Source organism: Rattus norvegicus, chromosome 11 (genome assembly GCF_021556685.1).
Source record: "Rattus norvegicus strain SHRSP/BbbUtx chromosome 11, alternate assembly SHRSP_T2T, whole genome shotgun sequence".
NCBI classification, from domain to species: domain Eukaryota; kingdom Metazoa; phylum Chordata; class Mammalia; order Rodentia; family Muridae; genus Rattus; species Rattus norvegicus.
In genome coordinates, this window is record NC_141544.1 from 62,456,220 (window position 1) to 62,473,282 (window position 17,063).

General features: G+C 42.7%; 1 protein-coding gene across 15 annotated transcripts in view; it reads right to left on the reverse strand.

The window, feature by feature from the left end:
• Positions 1–11,490, reverse strand: part of Cblb (Cbl proto-oncogene B) — a 167,065-nt gene extending 155,575 nt beyond the window's left edge. For 5 of the 15 annotated variants that reach the window (XR_015632574.1, XR_015632573.1, XM_087575381.1 and 2 more), the window contains exons 1-2: positions 11,347–11,467; positions 9,869–10,054 (exon numbers count right to left, since the gene is read on the reverse strand). Coding sequence is in view for 10 of the 15 variants with exons in the window: in XM_087575381.1 (XP_087431507.1) it covers positions 9,869–10,036 (168 nt within the window). In the remaining 5 variants the exon portion in view is untranslated. Of the gene's footprint in view, positions 1–9,868; positions 10,055–10,732; positions 10,924–11,346 lie in introns of those variants that run through there. The other 10 variants (XM_087575383.1, XM_087575379.1, XM_087575377.1 and 7 more) reach the window with 3 other exon arrangements.
• Positions 11,491–17,063: the final 5,573 nt, after the last annotated feature.

The following is a 17,063-nucleotide window of genomic DNA, read 5'->3' on the forward strand; positions in this document are numbered from 1 at the left end:
AGGTTCCTCTTTTTCTGGCTATATTACAATTTAATTAGAATTAGGCATATAATTAATGATTCCCTTCTAAACTCATTTCCATTTTTATTTTATTCCATTTGCAAATTTACATGAACTGCATGGCCCATTTGTTAATTCAAGGGAAGTAAGTGTCCACGCCAGGCATTGTTTCAGGCAAAAGGAAGACAAAGGAGTAACTCATAGCCCTATCCTCCTGGAGTCTTCCAGTGGGAAAGTCTGGGGGCGTAAGAAAGAATCACAGACCTTAGAACTGTGATGAGGGACCTTACAAAACTCTAGAGGAGAAAAGCAGCAGCTAAGTCACATTCCCAAGGGCATCAAGAAAAACATGCCTAAATTTGCAGAAAGGAATATTGCAGCTAAATCATATTAGAAAAGCTTGCAAGGCACCGGGGTAAAGAAAAGAGATCATGCAGTGGGGCTCAAGGGTGGGTGCACAGGAAGGCTGTCGGTGTACAGTACAGAAGGCCTGAAAGAGGCTGGAAGGAGTTGGTGCACTAGGACTCTGCAAGCTACCCTGGTTTCAAACTTTGCACAGGAGAAGTGGAAGTGAGGGAGCTGAGCTACTGTATGCCTTCCAGTGTGCAGTTCATCAGCTGCATTAGTGCTAAACTCTGTGATTTATGGCTGCTCCTGCCGAAAATGAATAATCCTACCCCAGGACTATGACTTCTAAGCAGGTCAAATTCAATTCCATTCAATAAATATTTATTGAGTGCTTCCTAGGTGCAAGGAACTGCAAAGCCAGGAAAAGAAAAATAGCCATTCTAAAACCAGTGTATTAAGGGGAAAAAATGAAGCTTACCACAAGGTTAAGAGTTCTAGAAATAGCTGAGCTGCACCCCACAATGAGAGCTGGTGGCTAAACAAGAGCTTTCACAAAGAAATAAACTCACATTAGGTTATTCGATGAAGGGCATTTTAAGGCTATGACTGATAACTAAAGGAATTGGTTAACATGATTACTCTTTTCTCTTCAACCAAAAAAGAAACTCAGGTTTTGAAATCAGGCTGAAAATTCCATCATTGACCCAAAGATTTTGAGACTTCTAAAAAGAAGTCTTTAGAAACCTTGAAAATCACTAAAAAGCACCTTTCTTGTTATGACATGATAGCATTAAAACACGGAAATGTAACCTGCTTAGGGCCACTCCTCAATACCCAGATGATTAACACAGGGATCAGAAACTACAGCACTACCGAATGGACACTTGGATTTACTCATATTTAAAGATGTTGATGCATTCCCTCTCAGTGTTCATATAGTCTATGCTGATTCAAATACCTAACATTATTGTTTAGCATGTACATACTTTATGTGTTTTAATAAGAAACAGACATATGTACTCATATAATCAGACATTTTCAACTATATCAAAGCCTAGGCACAAATATAAAAACAGAATTTAATGTTGCTGTAAGATTTTTTTCAAGACATTACTCTTGGAATCCTACATTTAAAGATTTCTTGAATGAATTATGTAAAAAAATTAAATTTTAAAACATTATAATAAAAATTATATATAAAAAAACTTAAGCCAAAATAAAAACAAATGATGACTGGGAAAAAAATAGAAAAAAAAAAGGGGGGGGGGGTCTGGCTGTGTCTTAATGAAACCTTCCAGCCAAAAAGTGATAAAGAGATTTTAGACCACCTAACATACCTTGCAACTAAGGTGGGAACCAGCTCCTAAAACTATGAAAGAAGTTTTACAAACCAAAACTGTCAATGGTAAGCAACCGTGTCTGTATTGTAAATAACTTTCATTCCAAAACATACTTCATTCCAAAGAACATTCGCAGATAATGAGGCATAGTGAGTCACTTAATCTCCACTCCAAGTGTGCAGTTTGTGTTTATATGTGTGTGCTGGAGATTGGACCAGGCTTTCACTCAGGGTAAGCTAATATTCTACACCACTGAGGTAAACACCAAAACCACCCCTCCTCTCCAGAGCATTTTAATTACAACATTTCTCCTCTTTCCTTCCTCCAAACATTCCCATATAACCTTCCCCTCTTCTTCAAACTCATAATTCTTTTTATATCAGTTATTATATGCATATAATATGTATCTGCGTATATATGTATATGTATATGTATGTTTGTATGTACATTCCTAAATATAACCTACCAAGTCCATATAATGCTACATGAATGCATGTTTTCCAGGCTGATTGAGCATTTGTCACTGGGCAAGTCCTGATGGTTACACCCCTAGAACATTCCCATGCCTAAGACTTGGGGAAGGAAGAAGGCGGAATCGAGAGCAGAAAGACCAAGAGGCAGAGGATCCCGGACTTTGTTGGGAGCTTGTGTCTCCTAGTAACACGAGAAGCTATGCCTGTAAAGTCTCACCAACATGACCAGCCAAAAATGAGTTGAACAGAGAGGATACCCTTGTGCATGCCAAAGTGGAGGCCTCAATTCTTCAAGAACTTCAGACAACTGACTAAAGCTGGGAGTGGGAGAGGTGTCTTCCCCAGGGAGGAGCGCACCAATAGGGTCTCTTTTAAAGACAGTATGTAGTATGAAGACCTTGCTTGGCCTTCTTCTGGAAACATTGTCAGAGGTTTCTTACTGCAGCTACATCAAGGTCACTGTCTAAAAGCATCTGAATGTCTTTAGGTTCATTCCGTCTTAATTCAGCAACTTCCTAACAAAAGAATAAAGTATGCATAAAAGAAGGCATAATATTACCTAGTAAATACAAAATAATACAGCACTTTTGACAGAATATTAATTAGCAAAATAAAGTTAGCATATAAAATTGGCCAAAATCTTAAGACTGGTTATAGTGGAATTTAGAGAAGTTTAATTCTGTTACGTTTCACAATGACAGTACCTTTAGGGAGTCAATATTAAAGGGACCATTTTAGAAACAACTCCTTAGACTTAAAATACGCATCATGTACTCTGCTCTCCTGCAGCATGTATCTGTTTTCCTCACTGGTCTATCTTTCTCACTTTGTATAAAAATAGGTTCAGCATGTGTTTGATGGAGTGAAGGCTACAAGGAAGAGAGTTAAGACCTCTCAGAAGAAAAATATACATAGCAGATATCCATAAAAGTATTGAATAAATCTCTCTAAAACTGAATGTAGAATTTGGAGAAGAGTTTGGCAGTGCAAAACGTAAATATTTAACCCCTTTGTGATTCACCTCCTGTAAGAAGAATGCCCTGCAGCAGCCAGCATCACTGTCCTAATACAAGGGACACACATTAGGACCCATCGAATCTGCCTGTTTCCTTCTAGACGCCTGACTGGCTTACAGTCTTTTAAAGGAAAATAAAAAGTGCAGTGCTCAGCACAATGTGCAATGCAGTTCATCCCTCATTTCTTCTGGTGCTTCCTCTCCCTTCAGACTTCATTTCCTATCACAGCAAAGCAAAGTCCATGGAGATTTTACGCAAATACAGGGACGTAAAGGCACTGGCTAGCCCACCCCAAATCATGATAGTTTAAGAGTTCTTCCAGTTGGTGAAAACTTTTAATACTACATGAAACCCTTAAAGAATCTGGGGTCTTCTATACCGGGGTAAGACGAAAGGTGGGCCCCTATTTTTGGTGGGCATCTTCTAGTTTCTTCAAAGCTAGTTCTTCTCAAGGAAAGAACTAACAATAAAAACGAACAGGTTAAGAGTACTTTATGACCTACTTAACTGCTGATATGTGCTATGTTGGCTCAGTTTAACAATTACTCAAATGTTAAATGATAAGCTGGACATGTTGGCCCAACATTATCTAAAGTTTCTTTCATTGATTTAAAAAAAAAATCTGGCAACCTACAAATATATTTTTAAAAATAAGCCTTAAATATGATCAATGCAGTTGAGAAGGCAACAACACCCTTCTTGTCACAGCACGTACATAAGATGATGCTTAATGTAAAAGAAGGAAACAGGCTTAGGTTTCCATTCGTATCATTTACCTACCCTATTGCTAGAAGACTGATCTGTAATATACAACTTTAAAGATATGGATTAAACATTGAAAATGTCATCTTAAACTCCTTCTTGGCAACCCAACGGGAGATGTACACATTTAGGTAAAGCTTCCCTAAATGTGTCTCACTCCCCTCATGCCTACATGGAAATTATACCTCTCTGCCACAGTTAGCCACTCCTAGTAACTTCCATATTGCTCTCCCATGTGCACTGTAATCTATGCCTTCATGCATTCCTTCTGTTGGTACCCCTTAAGCCTCGCTCTATATCTCTCTTGCTCATGCATAGATGGACAGACACAGAGACACACAATAAAATTAAGTTCAACCCTCAATAGACCTTAAAGCTGTCACAGCTTTCTCTCTGTCTGTTGTTACAGTTGTAGAACCACTAAAAAATCTCCATACGCACCCTAATCTGGCCCCATCACAAGTGAAATCAATGTGCCAAAGTCAACAATTGCCTCTATTAGGAAATCCAATGACTTCCTAATTTGTACTATTTGGTTTCTCTTCTTAAAGGTAACTTCGTGAGAAGTTGAAGGAGTCCTCTTAACTCTGTTTGTATGCAGAAATCCATACACAACTGCTCTTTCTCCACCTTTCCATTCCTACTCTATGTCCCAATTGGCTTCCCTTCACTACCTCTAAAGAAATGCCCCTCCTGCTTCCAATGATGGACGTTCTGCCCTTGTCTCTGAGTCTGCATCCTAACTCCTTTGCAGTGCTACCATTTGAGATGCTATGCCTAGAAACACAACTACCAAATATATGACCCTGGTTTCAAATTCTCTCTGAACTGTATACCCAATTTTTCTGACCTCAAAATCAGTTGCTCTCTACATCTCGTGTGTAGATCATACTCAACACACAAGAGACAGACAGGCGGACCATCAGTCTGGCCTTTCCCTCCCTGGGCCCCTTCTCTTTAAGGGCTCCATTGCCTTCACAGTCGACTAGCTTGAAAACCTCAAGCCACTTTCACTTCGCCTTCTCTTTCTTTCGGAACCCTCAAGATGCTCAAAGAACTGCAGATTTTCTCCCCAAAACCTTCCGCATTTGTGCCACGCTTGCTAAACCCAGCCCACTGTCAAGTCTCTAGACCAGGTCTTTGTTAATTCTTAACCACATTGCTTGGGCTCCTCCTGATCCCCAGTCTCCCTCAGCAGTGCTCCAACCTCAGACTCAGCAGGGTGGCATGTGAAAGACTGGCCTTGATTTTTCTTTCTCTCAATGCTCAGAAATCTTTATATGCACCAAATCAACTGAATCCAAATTCTTTGGTAATACTGAGCTTCCACCATCCTTTCTACTTTACTCTCTCTTACTCACGGTCTCTCTCCATTCCTTCAGGGAGAGATGCCTTCCAGCCCAGAGATGAAACCATCTTTTAGAACCCAGGGACAGCACCTCTCACCAGCTTCTCACCTCCAGCAAGCCACAGTCACCTCCACCTACTAGGTACAGCATTTACGTCATAGTGTGGTGTTTATTAAGTATACTGTGTGACATTATGTATAACCGATGTCTGTCCAGAGCTAGAATTTGGGGGGAGGGGGTGCAAATAAATTAACAGCATACAAACAACTTTTGAAGGACAGGAAAATCTAAATGTTAAAGTATTTTTAAGAGCTAACAAATGAATAAGCAATTGAAGTTTCCATTATGTGCCTGCTTCCTGTTACAGGGATAGGCCAAGTTAACTCTTCACGGAGTCCCCTGAATACTTTCACTTTGGCAAATAAAGCTTTTCCTAGGTGTCACCAGTACACACTTTAGAATCATGCCACTTGTGTCAGCACAAATTCAAAATCTAATTGAGTGATAAGCAAAATTGCCCGAACAGCTAGGGTGTTATTAAACCCAATCAGATTTAATAGGGCCCAGGATCCTACTAATGAAGGACTTCAAGAAAGACAAGGAAATCTATGGGTAAGTCAAATCAGGGTCGTTCCCTTTATTAAAGTCCTGGGAAGCTGACAAACAGATTTAGCATCCAAAACCTTCACGTCTGATGATAGAGTCTGAGGAGGGTGACAAGTTCAAGGCCTAGCTAGCTACAAGGGAGAGGTCTCGGGCAATCTGGAGATCTTGTCACCAAAGAAAAAGGAAATAAAGTAAAATTTTTAAAAAGTCAAAAATACCCTGGGGATGCAGCCCAGTGGTGGGTGGCACAGCTGTTCGGTCTGGTTATAGCAGCTAGTGCTGATTAGGGAACTATTGCTTAAACCTTGTAGTCTCTTTCTCAGATGTATGAATAATTCAACTTTTAAAAAGTAATATTGTGGTAGTGGTATTTTAAAAATATGTACATAACTCATGTGTCATTGACAGACAAACTTTAAATTTCTTTCTGGTGAAATTACGCATGGACAGACTATTTTATTTCAAGTCTAAGCGATACACTATAGGTAAGAGGCAAATGCTGGGTGGTCACATCACGTTCTGAGTGCTTTGAACACTGATATACCAACACAGCTTCAAATACATGGCAAGTGGAGCACGACAAAAGCAGGTCCTCAGCTTGCTTGGCTCTTTATCATCAAGTAATTATTTCCTAATTTCCCGAGCATCCATGTACACTCAGTGCATTTAGCGTCTATTAGAAGGAAAATGGGTTCTTCTGTTTTCCATCACCTGGCTCCGACTCTGTGCAAACCACACTCAGGAACCTCCCATTAATAAATTATGACTCCAACCACACCGATTAGCAACCATTTCCTTCCCCTCGCTTCAGCATTTCTAACAGGAGGAGAATAATACTGTTCCTAAAAGGCTGGGGCAGCAGAACCAGACAGAACACCAGTGATCAGAAAGAAGGAGGTAAGTATTCTCTATTCTGCCTCCACTATGCTTTTTGCTGACTTTACACCCCAGCCCTTTTCATACTCCATCACCAACTCTTGTCCAGCTCTGATCCTGTCTTCCTGGTTTACAGGCCAAAGCAGGGCCATGTCTAGCCCCGCAACCCCCAACAATAGTCAGTAACATACACCAGACCCTCAATAAATGTTTACTAAGGGTCGATGGAGACACGCCTATAAGGATTTAGGAACAAAAATCCACATATGATTTTGTGTGTATTTCAACCTAAAATGTATATTCGAGAATAGTTCTGTCAGTGTTAACAATGAATCGTCCACTGACCTGATGGGTCTGGGGGTCAGTCTCTTAGACCCATCAGAAGAACTAAGACCAGAAACTATCTAAGTGGAATGCTTTGGTAGCCACCGTTTGTTATTTTCTCAGGGCATGCACTACGTGAACTCTGTGCTACTGATTACAAAGCATTACACAACTTATAAAGAACACAAGGAACAACTGTTTTCTCCTATGCTCGGTGACCTTGGAAAGAGTGCCTGCCCTGGGAAAACAGAACACTTAGTTGCAACTGACTTTTCAGTTGAGTATCTTAAGTTGTAGAGGTCAAGGAATGATAAAATTATACACTTATGAGATATGTCCTGTGCTGCCCAAGACTGATTGCCGCCAACCCCTTTAAAAAGAGTTGTGTTGCTCAGTAATTACTTGAAAGCAGTACTTTGAAGACCTCCCCATGAAAAGGGGCTCCGTAAAGAAAACTGTACAACTTCACACCTGACTCTTCTTTAACCACCCATTAGACCTGAAACCTTCTGTTCTGTATTCACAAGATAAGCTCACACTCTTGTAGCTACTTCTCTAGTTCACACATCAGATGGCACTATTTTTTGTACTAGTAATAAAATTCCAGGAGAATCATCAGATAAAGTGTTGATATTATGATCCACTTCCTTCATCGAAATCAAATCAAAGAAGATGAACCCATCTTGGAGAAAACTTCTACATTACAACTTTCAATAGCAGGTTGGCAACTGGTAATAGTAATTTCCAGGGCCTTTCTCTTAGTGTGTATTAAGAGTAGAAATAATAGACCAAGCTCAGATGACAAATGATGGGAGTCTTCTCCACAAAGCCATGGATGTTCATCTTGTGACAATTCACATTGTCATCTGTGACAAACACTGGAGATGGAGAGGGAAAGCGGTATTGCTGTGCCCTTGCCAACACTGGCACCCACATCCCACTAAGTAGAGACCTGGGGTAAAAAGAGTTCTTTGTGTGTCAAACTCAACTGCAGACGCAAAGTTAAAGCCCACAGAAGGGTTAATGGACAGTGGCAGGTGTTTAACTGTGAAATAACCATGCACTTACTGTAATTTGTGGTGAAATAATTAGAAATGGTTAATGTGTAGGTTAACAGCCAGGTATGCAGCAAAATTATGCATACTGCTTTATTTTTTTTTTTTTTACTATTTCACTAATGACTTGACGGTCACTGTTGCTCACCACTTCACTATATAAATCTTTTTTATGTTCTAGCGCTCGATCACAGATGTCCAAATGCTAACCCTCTCAAGGCACGATGCTGATGGACCAACTCCCTCGTGAAATCACACCCATGTGTTGCCTATTTATGCAACAGATAAACTGGAGCAAACCTTGAATTTCTTCTCCTACTACCAATTAATGACTCAGGCAGTAAGGGTGACCTCCAAATGCATACTCTGTAGGAAAGCGGAAGTCAGCACACATCGTGCTTGCCAGAGGCACGCTGTTCTTCCAGCTGCACATTCTTCATCCCTAAGTGTCCAAGGCTAAAACCAAAACCTGACCCCAAGCAGTAAGTTGCAATGTTCTGACATCATGACATCATTCGGTCTGGAGCACTTTAATACAACAATTTGAAGGAAAAAAAAATTGGCAGAAGCTTAAATAGGTCACACTGAAGCCCCAAACTAAGGCTATTTACCTGATGCTGCCTTTAAATATCAGTGGCATCCAATGGCAGGCCCACGGCTCGTTATCTTACGTACAGGCTCCATAAGAATCCATGAAAATAAAGCAAATAGTGTCACCTCCCAGAATGGTTACTTCTACTCAGTGGCTCCTATGTAGCCAATTTTGTCTTTAACAGCAAACCAAAGCCAAGATAAATGACAGCATATGATTTCAAGCAAGCCTCTTTTGCTCATCATTAAAAAGGAACATTTTTGTAAATGTCTGAAACTCGGCCAGCATGGGCCAACTTCTTCAACACCACACAGCATGAACTTGTGGCGAGAAGTAAGCCAGCACATCTGTGTCACGAGGCTCCTCAGACAACTAGTTTTCCAGTAGGGCCCTGGGAGGCACTTGCACTGACTGCCCTTTCAGCCGGACTTTTCTGAGAACTGCCATCCAGTTCGGTTTCTTCTTGTGAAACTAGAGCTCATCTAAAAGCAACAAGCAGAAACCACAGAAGTTTCTGACACTCTCAGCCCCACACAGCCTGCAGCCTACATTTTCCTTTCACAACAAACAATGTACAACCCCAAAGGTTCCCTGCTTCAAAATGGAATCATAGATGAAAGGAGCTGCAATCACACCCTGAACAACAGTAAAGGCAAAAACAAAAACATATTCTTAGTGAAGACGAGGTGACACCGAGTGAAAACTAAAACTCTTAAGTACTGCTTCCTCACCGAAGCCCTGGTTCTTTTCCCCAGTGCATGTTTCAACATCACCCTTGTGCTTCTCCTAAGGGTGCTCCAGCAGAGACTCGCTTGCTTCTGCTATCTAGCAGCAAGGCAACTCCACATAAGACTAAACAAACTTCCAAACCATACTATAGCCATGCTTCCAACCAACGTAGCCAATGGTAAAAACTCTGTATGTTGGAGCAATACCCAGGGGCTCTGGACCTTGAAAATCCAGAGTTAGGTTAAAAGGAACAACAACAAGAAGTCTTTGCTCTGAATTCAACTTTTGCAAACACAGAGTTGAAGAAAAAATGGCCCAACGCAAATCCAAAGATGGTCACCATGCTGATGAAAAGTGCACTCAGGGTGAGGAGGGCCATATCTACACACTGAACTCACCACTTTGTCCATGAGTTTCCAAGTCTTCTCCACTGTCCTGCGGTCAGCTGCAGCTTGCTTTGGGGGTCCAACTGCATCCTGAATGGCATCAATAATCCCCAAAATTCGACCTTTGCGGGGGTTTCCTCCTCGACCACCAGGATTTCTGCCATTCATAGAATTTGCCATCTGGAATCTTAGTCCTTTCTGCAAGGTAGATTTTGAAGAGAAGCAAAGTTAGCTGGATATGAAAGTATTTCCCCAACAGGAAACTGAACTGAACAGGGTACCCATTAATGATACTCTCCACCATCACTGTGACAAAGCCAAGGGTCCCAGATGCAACTTCTTAGTAAACTCGGGCAACTTCATTCTCCAGGTTAGGAGCTATGTATGACACAAGGTTTGCTCTTACAATAGTAAAAGTTAAAGATGCACACTCTCAGCCTGTGTTCCAGGCAGCCACAGCTCACCGTCATCAACAAAACAACTTTTAACAGATAAGAACACAATGTTCTTCCCCTTCTGCTGTAATCCAGATTCAAAATACTAGAGCTGCAACCCCTAACACTCATGTTGGGAGCCTCACTCAGAAGCCTCCTTCACTCTGTTAGATTTCGCCAAGTTATTACATAAATGCAAAGTGCTCCACACACGCATAAGGGACACGTCTGTTGTCAACAAAGGCGTAGGACTTGGATTTCCCCCCACCCCAGCTCCCCACACACACACACACACACACACCGGCAAAAGCCAGCAGCTGCGGCACACAAATAGTTCTTTAAAGCAGTGCGGTGAGTAGTTTTTCCCTAGAGCCAAATAAACAAACCAACAAGCAACCCCTTCTTAAAAAGCGGTGAGAACCGGGCAAGGGCGGGCACGCACCAACGGAGTTCACTTCTCGGGTGGCCCTTCGTCTGCCTACCCGGTATCGAGTGGCCCAAAGCTTTGTTTCAGAACGCCTGTGCCCTTTCCCAGCTCGGGCCTCTAGCCCGCCACTCAGGGTCTGGGAAAGGGACGAGGAACTCAGCAAAGATAAAGTAGACCTAGACCCCGTCCTGGCTCCGGAATCCCACAGCCTGCCGGATCTCGCGCCAGTAGCATGCACCTCCCACCAGAGGCGATCAGCCAGAGTCCGCTCCCTCCCGGGCCCCGGGCCAGCCTGGGACTGCTGTTTAAATCCCCACTTGGCTCAGGCCCGCAGTGGCGACAGCAGCTGGACGCCAGGGCTGTCCCCTCTCCCTGATGGCCCGCGCCCAGCTGCAGGGCCCCCGGGCCAGCAAGCGGCGCCCAACCCTGGGATGACCCATTCCTTCCTCTACTCGGGTCACCGCGGCGGTCCCGAGCCACGCGTGATCGCGGGTCCCACTCCACATACACACGCTGCCCTGGCTGGGGTGGCTCGGGTGGGGGACTCTGTGGAATCGCCCTAAGAGCGCGCTCCGGGGAAGGAGCCACGGAGACCTAGGAACACCGAGACGCGGGGACGCGGCAATTACCGTGCAGACAGCTCCACGCCCGCCCGGCAGTCCCGCGCCACTCTCGGGAGGCCGCCGCAGCGCCCGCCGGAGGAGGAGACCACTCACTGGCCACCCCACCCCTGAGCCATCCCCGGAGACCAAGGCGTGGGGCGGAGCTAAGGCGTGGCCTTGAGTCGTCCGACCAATCCTACGAACTTGCTTTCTGCCAGACAGCGGGCGGAGCCAATGGGCGGGACGAGACTCTCCTCCCGCGCTACCCCCAAGTCCACGTCCTCCACGGTACACAATGGCCCCAGAGGAAGGCCCACTCGTCCGCGTCCCACTTGGAGAAGAACTCGTTGGGAAATGGATCTAGGCTAGCCTGGGACAAAAGTAGAACATTGAAAGGAACTGGAAAAGTAGTGGCAAAGCGCCGGGGAGCTAACCAATGAGGGGTGCGCAGGTGGGCGTGAGCGCCCCGAGCGGGAGTCTAAGCCAACTGGGGCTAAAAGGCGGGACTTCCTGCCTCACTCACCTTCCTAGTCTTTGTTTCATAGCAACAGAGTAGAGGCTGCCAGGGTGGTGCTGCTCCTCAGCTCTGGGCGCGTCCCAGGCTTAAGAAATTCATCTCCCTAGGGCTGCCAAACTGCTACCCAGGAGAGCAGCCAAATAGGTCCAAGACCGTGTTTCTTGTTGACTGTCAAATAAAGAGCAACAGTCTCCTAGCTTCTAAGATGAAGGTTACCCTCACATAGAGTAGGCTAAGAGTAGAACCCGACTGCCAACTAAAACTTCCTAAATTTCTGAAATGTTTCCCATTTACTATTAGTTCTAGATGGATTCCAGATCAAACATCAGGCTGATGAGAAAGCAAATACTTGACAACTCCAGCTAAATAGCCTCTGTAAATCGTGCCGGGACGGTAAAAACTCCACACAATGGGGATTACTAATCTGTTTTACACCTTTATATTCTCAAGTTTCTCCGTAGATGTCGGTAAAGAACTCAGCTGTTGGATTTTGTCTGAGTCACTTTTCCTCTGTATAGATGAGCCCTCACTTTAAGGGCAACCTTGTAGCTGCCATCCTCTCCCAGTATTCATCTCCTGGGCTCCATCCTTGATATCCATGTAAAAGGAAACACTCCAGTGACGCTTACAGTAAAATGCCAGAGCCCTCTGTCATCATAATCATACATTAAACAGATGCTGTATGTCTCTATTTGGTGCACCATGCTGCTACTATTTGTCCCAGGTGAACATATCTGGGAACGAGTTTCCCCCACCCCACCCCACTCCACCCTACCCTTGCAATTGGTAGTACTGAGTACACCTCACACCTTGGGCTCCTGGGTGCACTACCTTGCACCTTTTTAAAACGTCATACATGCATACATACAAACAACACACATAAACAGACACGTGCATGCATGCATACACACATACACACACTATCTAACCAATTAGCTTGATCAATGTGTCTCAGTGGTCCTGACCATTCCCTAGTAAGTATATTAGTGCTGTGATTATTACTGTGAAGGCTCCTGAGTTGTCACAGAATGTCCTGCAATCCAGATTTGTTATGATTTTCATGTAATGAAAACAACCAAACCATGACTCCTTAAGCAGCCAGGCAGTAAAGTATGAACCAGGAAGCAATGTTTTCTTTTATTATTTCTGTACTGATAATTAAAAAATAGTTTCCTGTTTTACATACGTAGATGGTGCAGGTCTCTCCATATCCTCCGTATCTCCCTAACTGTGTATAACAGTCGCCACTGTTTCTAAGTGGGGATTGCATTTAAAAAAGACTTATGCGGTTACATCCTCTATGTGTATAAAGGGCACTTTTTAAAGTCAATTAAGAAGAAACTACCACTATGTGTAGAAGGTTTTGGTACACACAACCTGTTATGCCTTATAATTAAATGTGTTGCTTATCTTCCTATTTGGATAAATGTAAAATAAGCAAAATACATATTCAATTCCTTTCAAATTGCGGTCTATAACTGAAGGCCATGACACCAAGCAGATAGCACAGGCTGTGGAGTGAAGAGCATCGTGCTCACTTCCCACTTCAAATAATCTAATGAGGAAAATGCCTCATAGGCCAGGAGAGATGGCTCTGCACTTAAGAGCACTTGTTCTTGCAGAGAACTTTGATTCAGTTCTAGCCACTCACGTGGTAGCTTAAAACTATCCATGACTCCAATTCCAGGAGACTCAACGTCTTCTAACATCTGTGGGCACAAAGTGTGCACGTGGTACACATCCATTCATGCAGTGCAATATTCATACACATAAAATAAATCTTTAAATTAATTCATCATTGGAGTGTCCGGCAGCTTGCATTTTAGTTGATCATGAGATATATATGATCAAGTTGGTTGACAGCCAACACTGGCCATCACAGTCATTGAGCTTCCAAACTGAAATAGAAGTCTCCCATAGGGAAAGCATAGATGCACATCACACACACACACACACACACACACACACACACACACACACACACACACACATTGATATGTGTGAACTCTATTTATCAAAGCCATCCCATGTCTAATTAAGTTGAGCTATAACATGGATCCAGCTGAGCTCAAATTAGGACTCGGTGTTTGGTGAAGTCTGATTAGCTGGTAGGGTGTCGGCCCTCTTCTCCCTTAGGAGGAATCAAGAGTGCTGGGGGAAAACTGAAGCAAGAAAATACTCCCCAACCAAACTAATAAATAAGGGTACAAATGTCTAAGTAGACTTTGTGAAATTTTGTGTCTAAGCAACAATATTAAAAGCTAACCAACCTGGCTGAGGAAACTATGCTCCTTTTACCAAACAAGGCAGTCCCCAGTCCCATACACTTTAAAGTGAGTGAAATGTCACTGGGGGACTTGAGAAACAGTGGGGTTTGTAGCTAAAAGGCCTTGCCAGTATCAGAGTGTTCAAATAAGGGAACAATATGGCTAAACTGGCTGGTTAAGCTTGTTTTCCTATCACTCTGATAAAGACCATGAGTAAAACCAACTTGGGGGTGAAAGGGTTTGTTTGGTTTACATGCTCAAACCACAGTCTATCTTTGAAAGACACCAAGGCAGAGACCATGTCAAAACATCTGCTCTGGTTGATTTTCAGTGCTTGCTCAGTCTGCTTAAGTATATCACCCAGGACCGGCTGGTGGCACCACCCACAGTGGGCTGCGCCCTCCTATATCATTTAATAAGTATCCCCACAGACTTGCCTACAGATAATCTGATGCCGGCAATCCTTCAGTTAAAAATCTCTCTTTCCAAGTGTTACTTGAGCTTGTGGCAAGTTGACAAGAAAAAAAAAAATCTAACCAGCATGCCAGCAAAAAAGAGCATGTGAGGGTGGGGCTTCAAGCAAGAGGATTTATAGCAAGGGCATCTTCAGAAAGCCGGAGACAGTGACGAAAACTTTCAATATCAGAGTTGATAATTTAGCATTAGCTTATGCTAATATGTTGGTGTCGATGGAAAAACACCAATTATACAACCGCCTTTAAGCATAGCTAGTGTTTAAAGGGGAAAAAAAATATGACAACTATCCAAGGAAAATATTCCAATTTCTTTTCAATTTCTGTTTCATCATAGTCCCAAGTGATCTCTACGACATCAGACTACCCAACTGAATAGCCTTAACATATTTAACAGAATTTTAGTTAAATTACAAGTCAACTGGTTGAGTGGGCCACTTAAGGATCTCATATAGGGAAACGCAGGATAATTGTAGTTTTACAAAACAGAGAACTCACTTAATTCAAAATTTCAGCAAGATGTTCTTAATCGACCTGCAAACCTTTTAAGGTGTATTTACAGTGGGTATCCTGACACAAAAAAACGGAATACCATAAAAATATACTAATCTCAGAGAGTGAACAGGAACATAAAATCACAAGTAGAAACAAGAACCGTCTGATCTAGTTATGTTCAGGCTTAACAAGCCATTGCTTGCTAAGAAGAGTGCACTTCTATTCATTCTTTAACACACGGCAACAACTGACAGAGAAGGATGCTGGGTAATGGAGTGATCAAATACAACCGGACTCTGAGTCCTAATTTGGCCTTAAATAGAATGCTTACTGGGCAAGGAGAACAAGGCAAGCGACAAACTACAACAAGGCACAGCCTTACTTCTGAAGCATAGAGTCAGAGAGTAAAAAGTCCGAGTAAACTGTTGCTCTGCTATTTTCTCAGAAGGCTGTGTTTACCTCATACGGTCTTATTATGTGGCTTCTGTTCCCAGTTACTATGTATGTTAAAGTAGATAGAGACACTTCAGCCATTATCACCAGTTTTCGAGCTAGGAGTAGAAGTGAGAGTCAGGGACAAACTGAACATCCATTAGAATCAACTTCTTTTAAACAATCATTATAGAATCCTACAAATAAATCTCATAAGTGTCTCAAGGCCAGAACTTAGTTGCAAACATTTAAAAGGCACTGTGCTATACATTTTTCCTGCCAAGCAAGAAAGCCGAGAAAGAAAGAAAGAAAGAAAGAAAGAAAGAGAGAGAGAGAGAGAGAGAGAGAGAGAGAGAGAGAGAGAAAAAGAAAGAAATCAGGTTTCTTTCTATTTTCTACTTTTTCCAACTTTCAATTCTTTCCTGCTTTGCTGCACCCTCTATGTTTCACTGTGAGTTCCACATGCACCCCTAACATGCCCTCACTTCCGAATGCCTAGAAATAAACCTATGCCTCAACATTTTGAGTAAGGAAACTAAAATCTGAAAATTTTTGCTTTAACTTTTTGTCTGCCACTGTTATGCATTTTGATTGTAAGAAAAACATGACATTGAATTACTCCCCCTCATTTAATTTCATATATTGATTCAGAGCATCAAAAACAGAAAGGAGATCTTGGAGGGGATCAGTTTGCTCAGTTGGGCAGATCGGAAATTTTATAAATTTACCCATGATGACATATGTCCATCCATAATATATTTAATGACTTCAAATTAGCAGAAGATTGTAGTATGAAACAATATAATTCTTCAAACAAATATGTGTTAAACTGATATATTAGCATGGACTCAACAGGCCAAATTAAGCACAGCACTTCCTAAATGAATACGGAAATCAAAATAAGAAAGTCCCCTCACCACCCCCGTTGAAGGAATCAGAGAAAGGACTGGAAGAGCTTGAAGGGGATTGAGACCCCATATGAACAACAATGCCAAGCAACCAGAGCTTCCAGGGACTAAGCCACTACCTAAAGACTATACATGGACTAACCCTGGGCACCAGCCTCATAGGTAGCAATGAATAGCCTAGTAAGAGCACCAGTGGAAGGGGAAGCCCTGGGTCCTGCCAAGACTGAACCCCGAGTGAACATGATTGTTGGGGGAGGGTGGTAATGGGGGAAGGATGGGGAGGGGAAACCCATAAAGAAGGGGAGGGGGAGGGGTTAGGGGGATGTTGGCCCGGAAACCGGGAAGGGGAATAACACTCGAAATGTAAATAAGAAATACTCAAGTTAATAAAGATTAAATAAATAAATAAATAAATAAATAAATAAATAAATAAGAAAGTCCCCTCACGATTAGATCTAGCAATGCCAGGAAGAGTCTAATACATCCCAAAGCTAAGGAAAGGCTCATCCAGTGATTCTTCATTGCTCATCCTCCAGGTACGCAGAAAAGGCAAGTGGGAAATATGTGTCTAGCACCCAGCTTTCAGGACTTGAGCCATTTAAATCTGGTAATGGATGCGTTCTGTGAGTATATGAGGCCTGTTTCCTTTTGA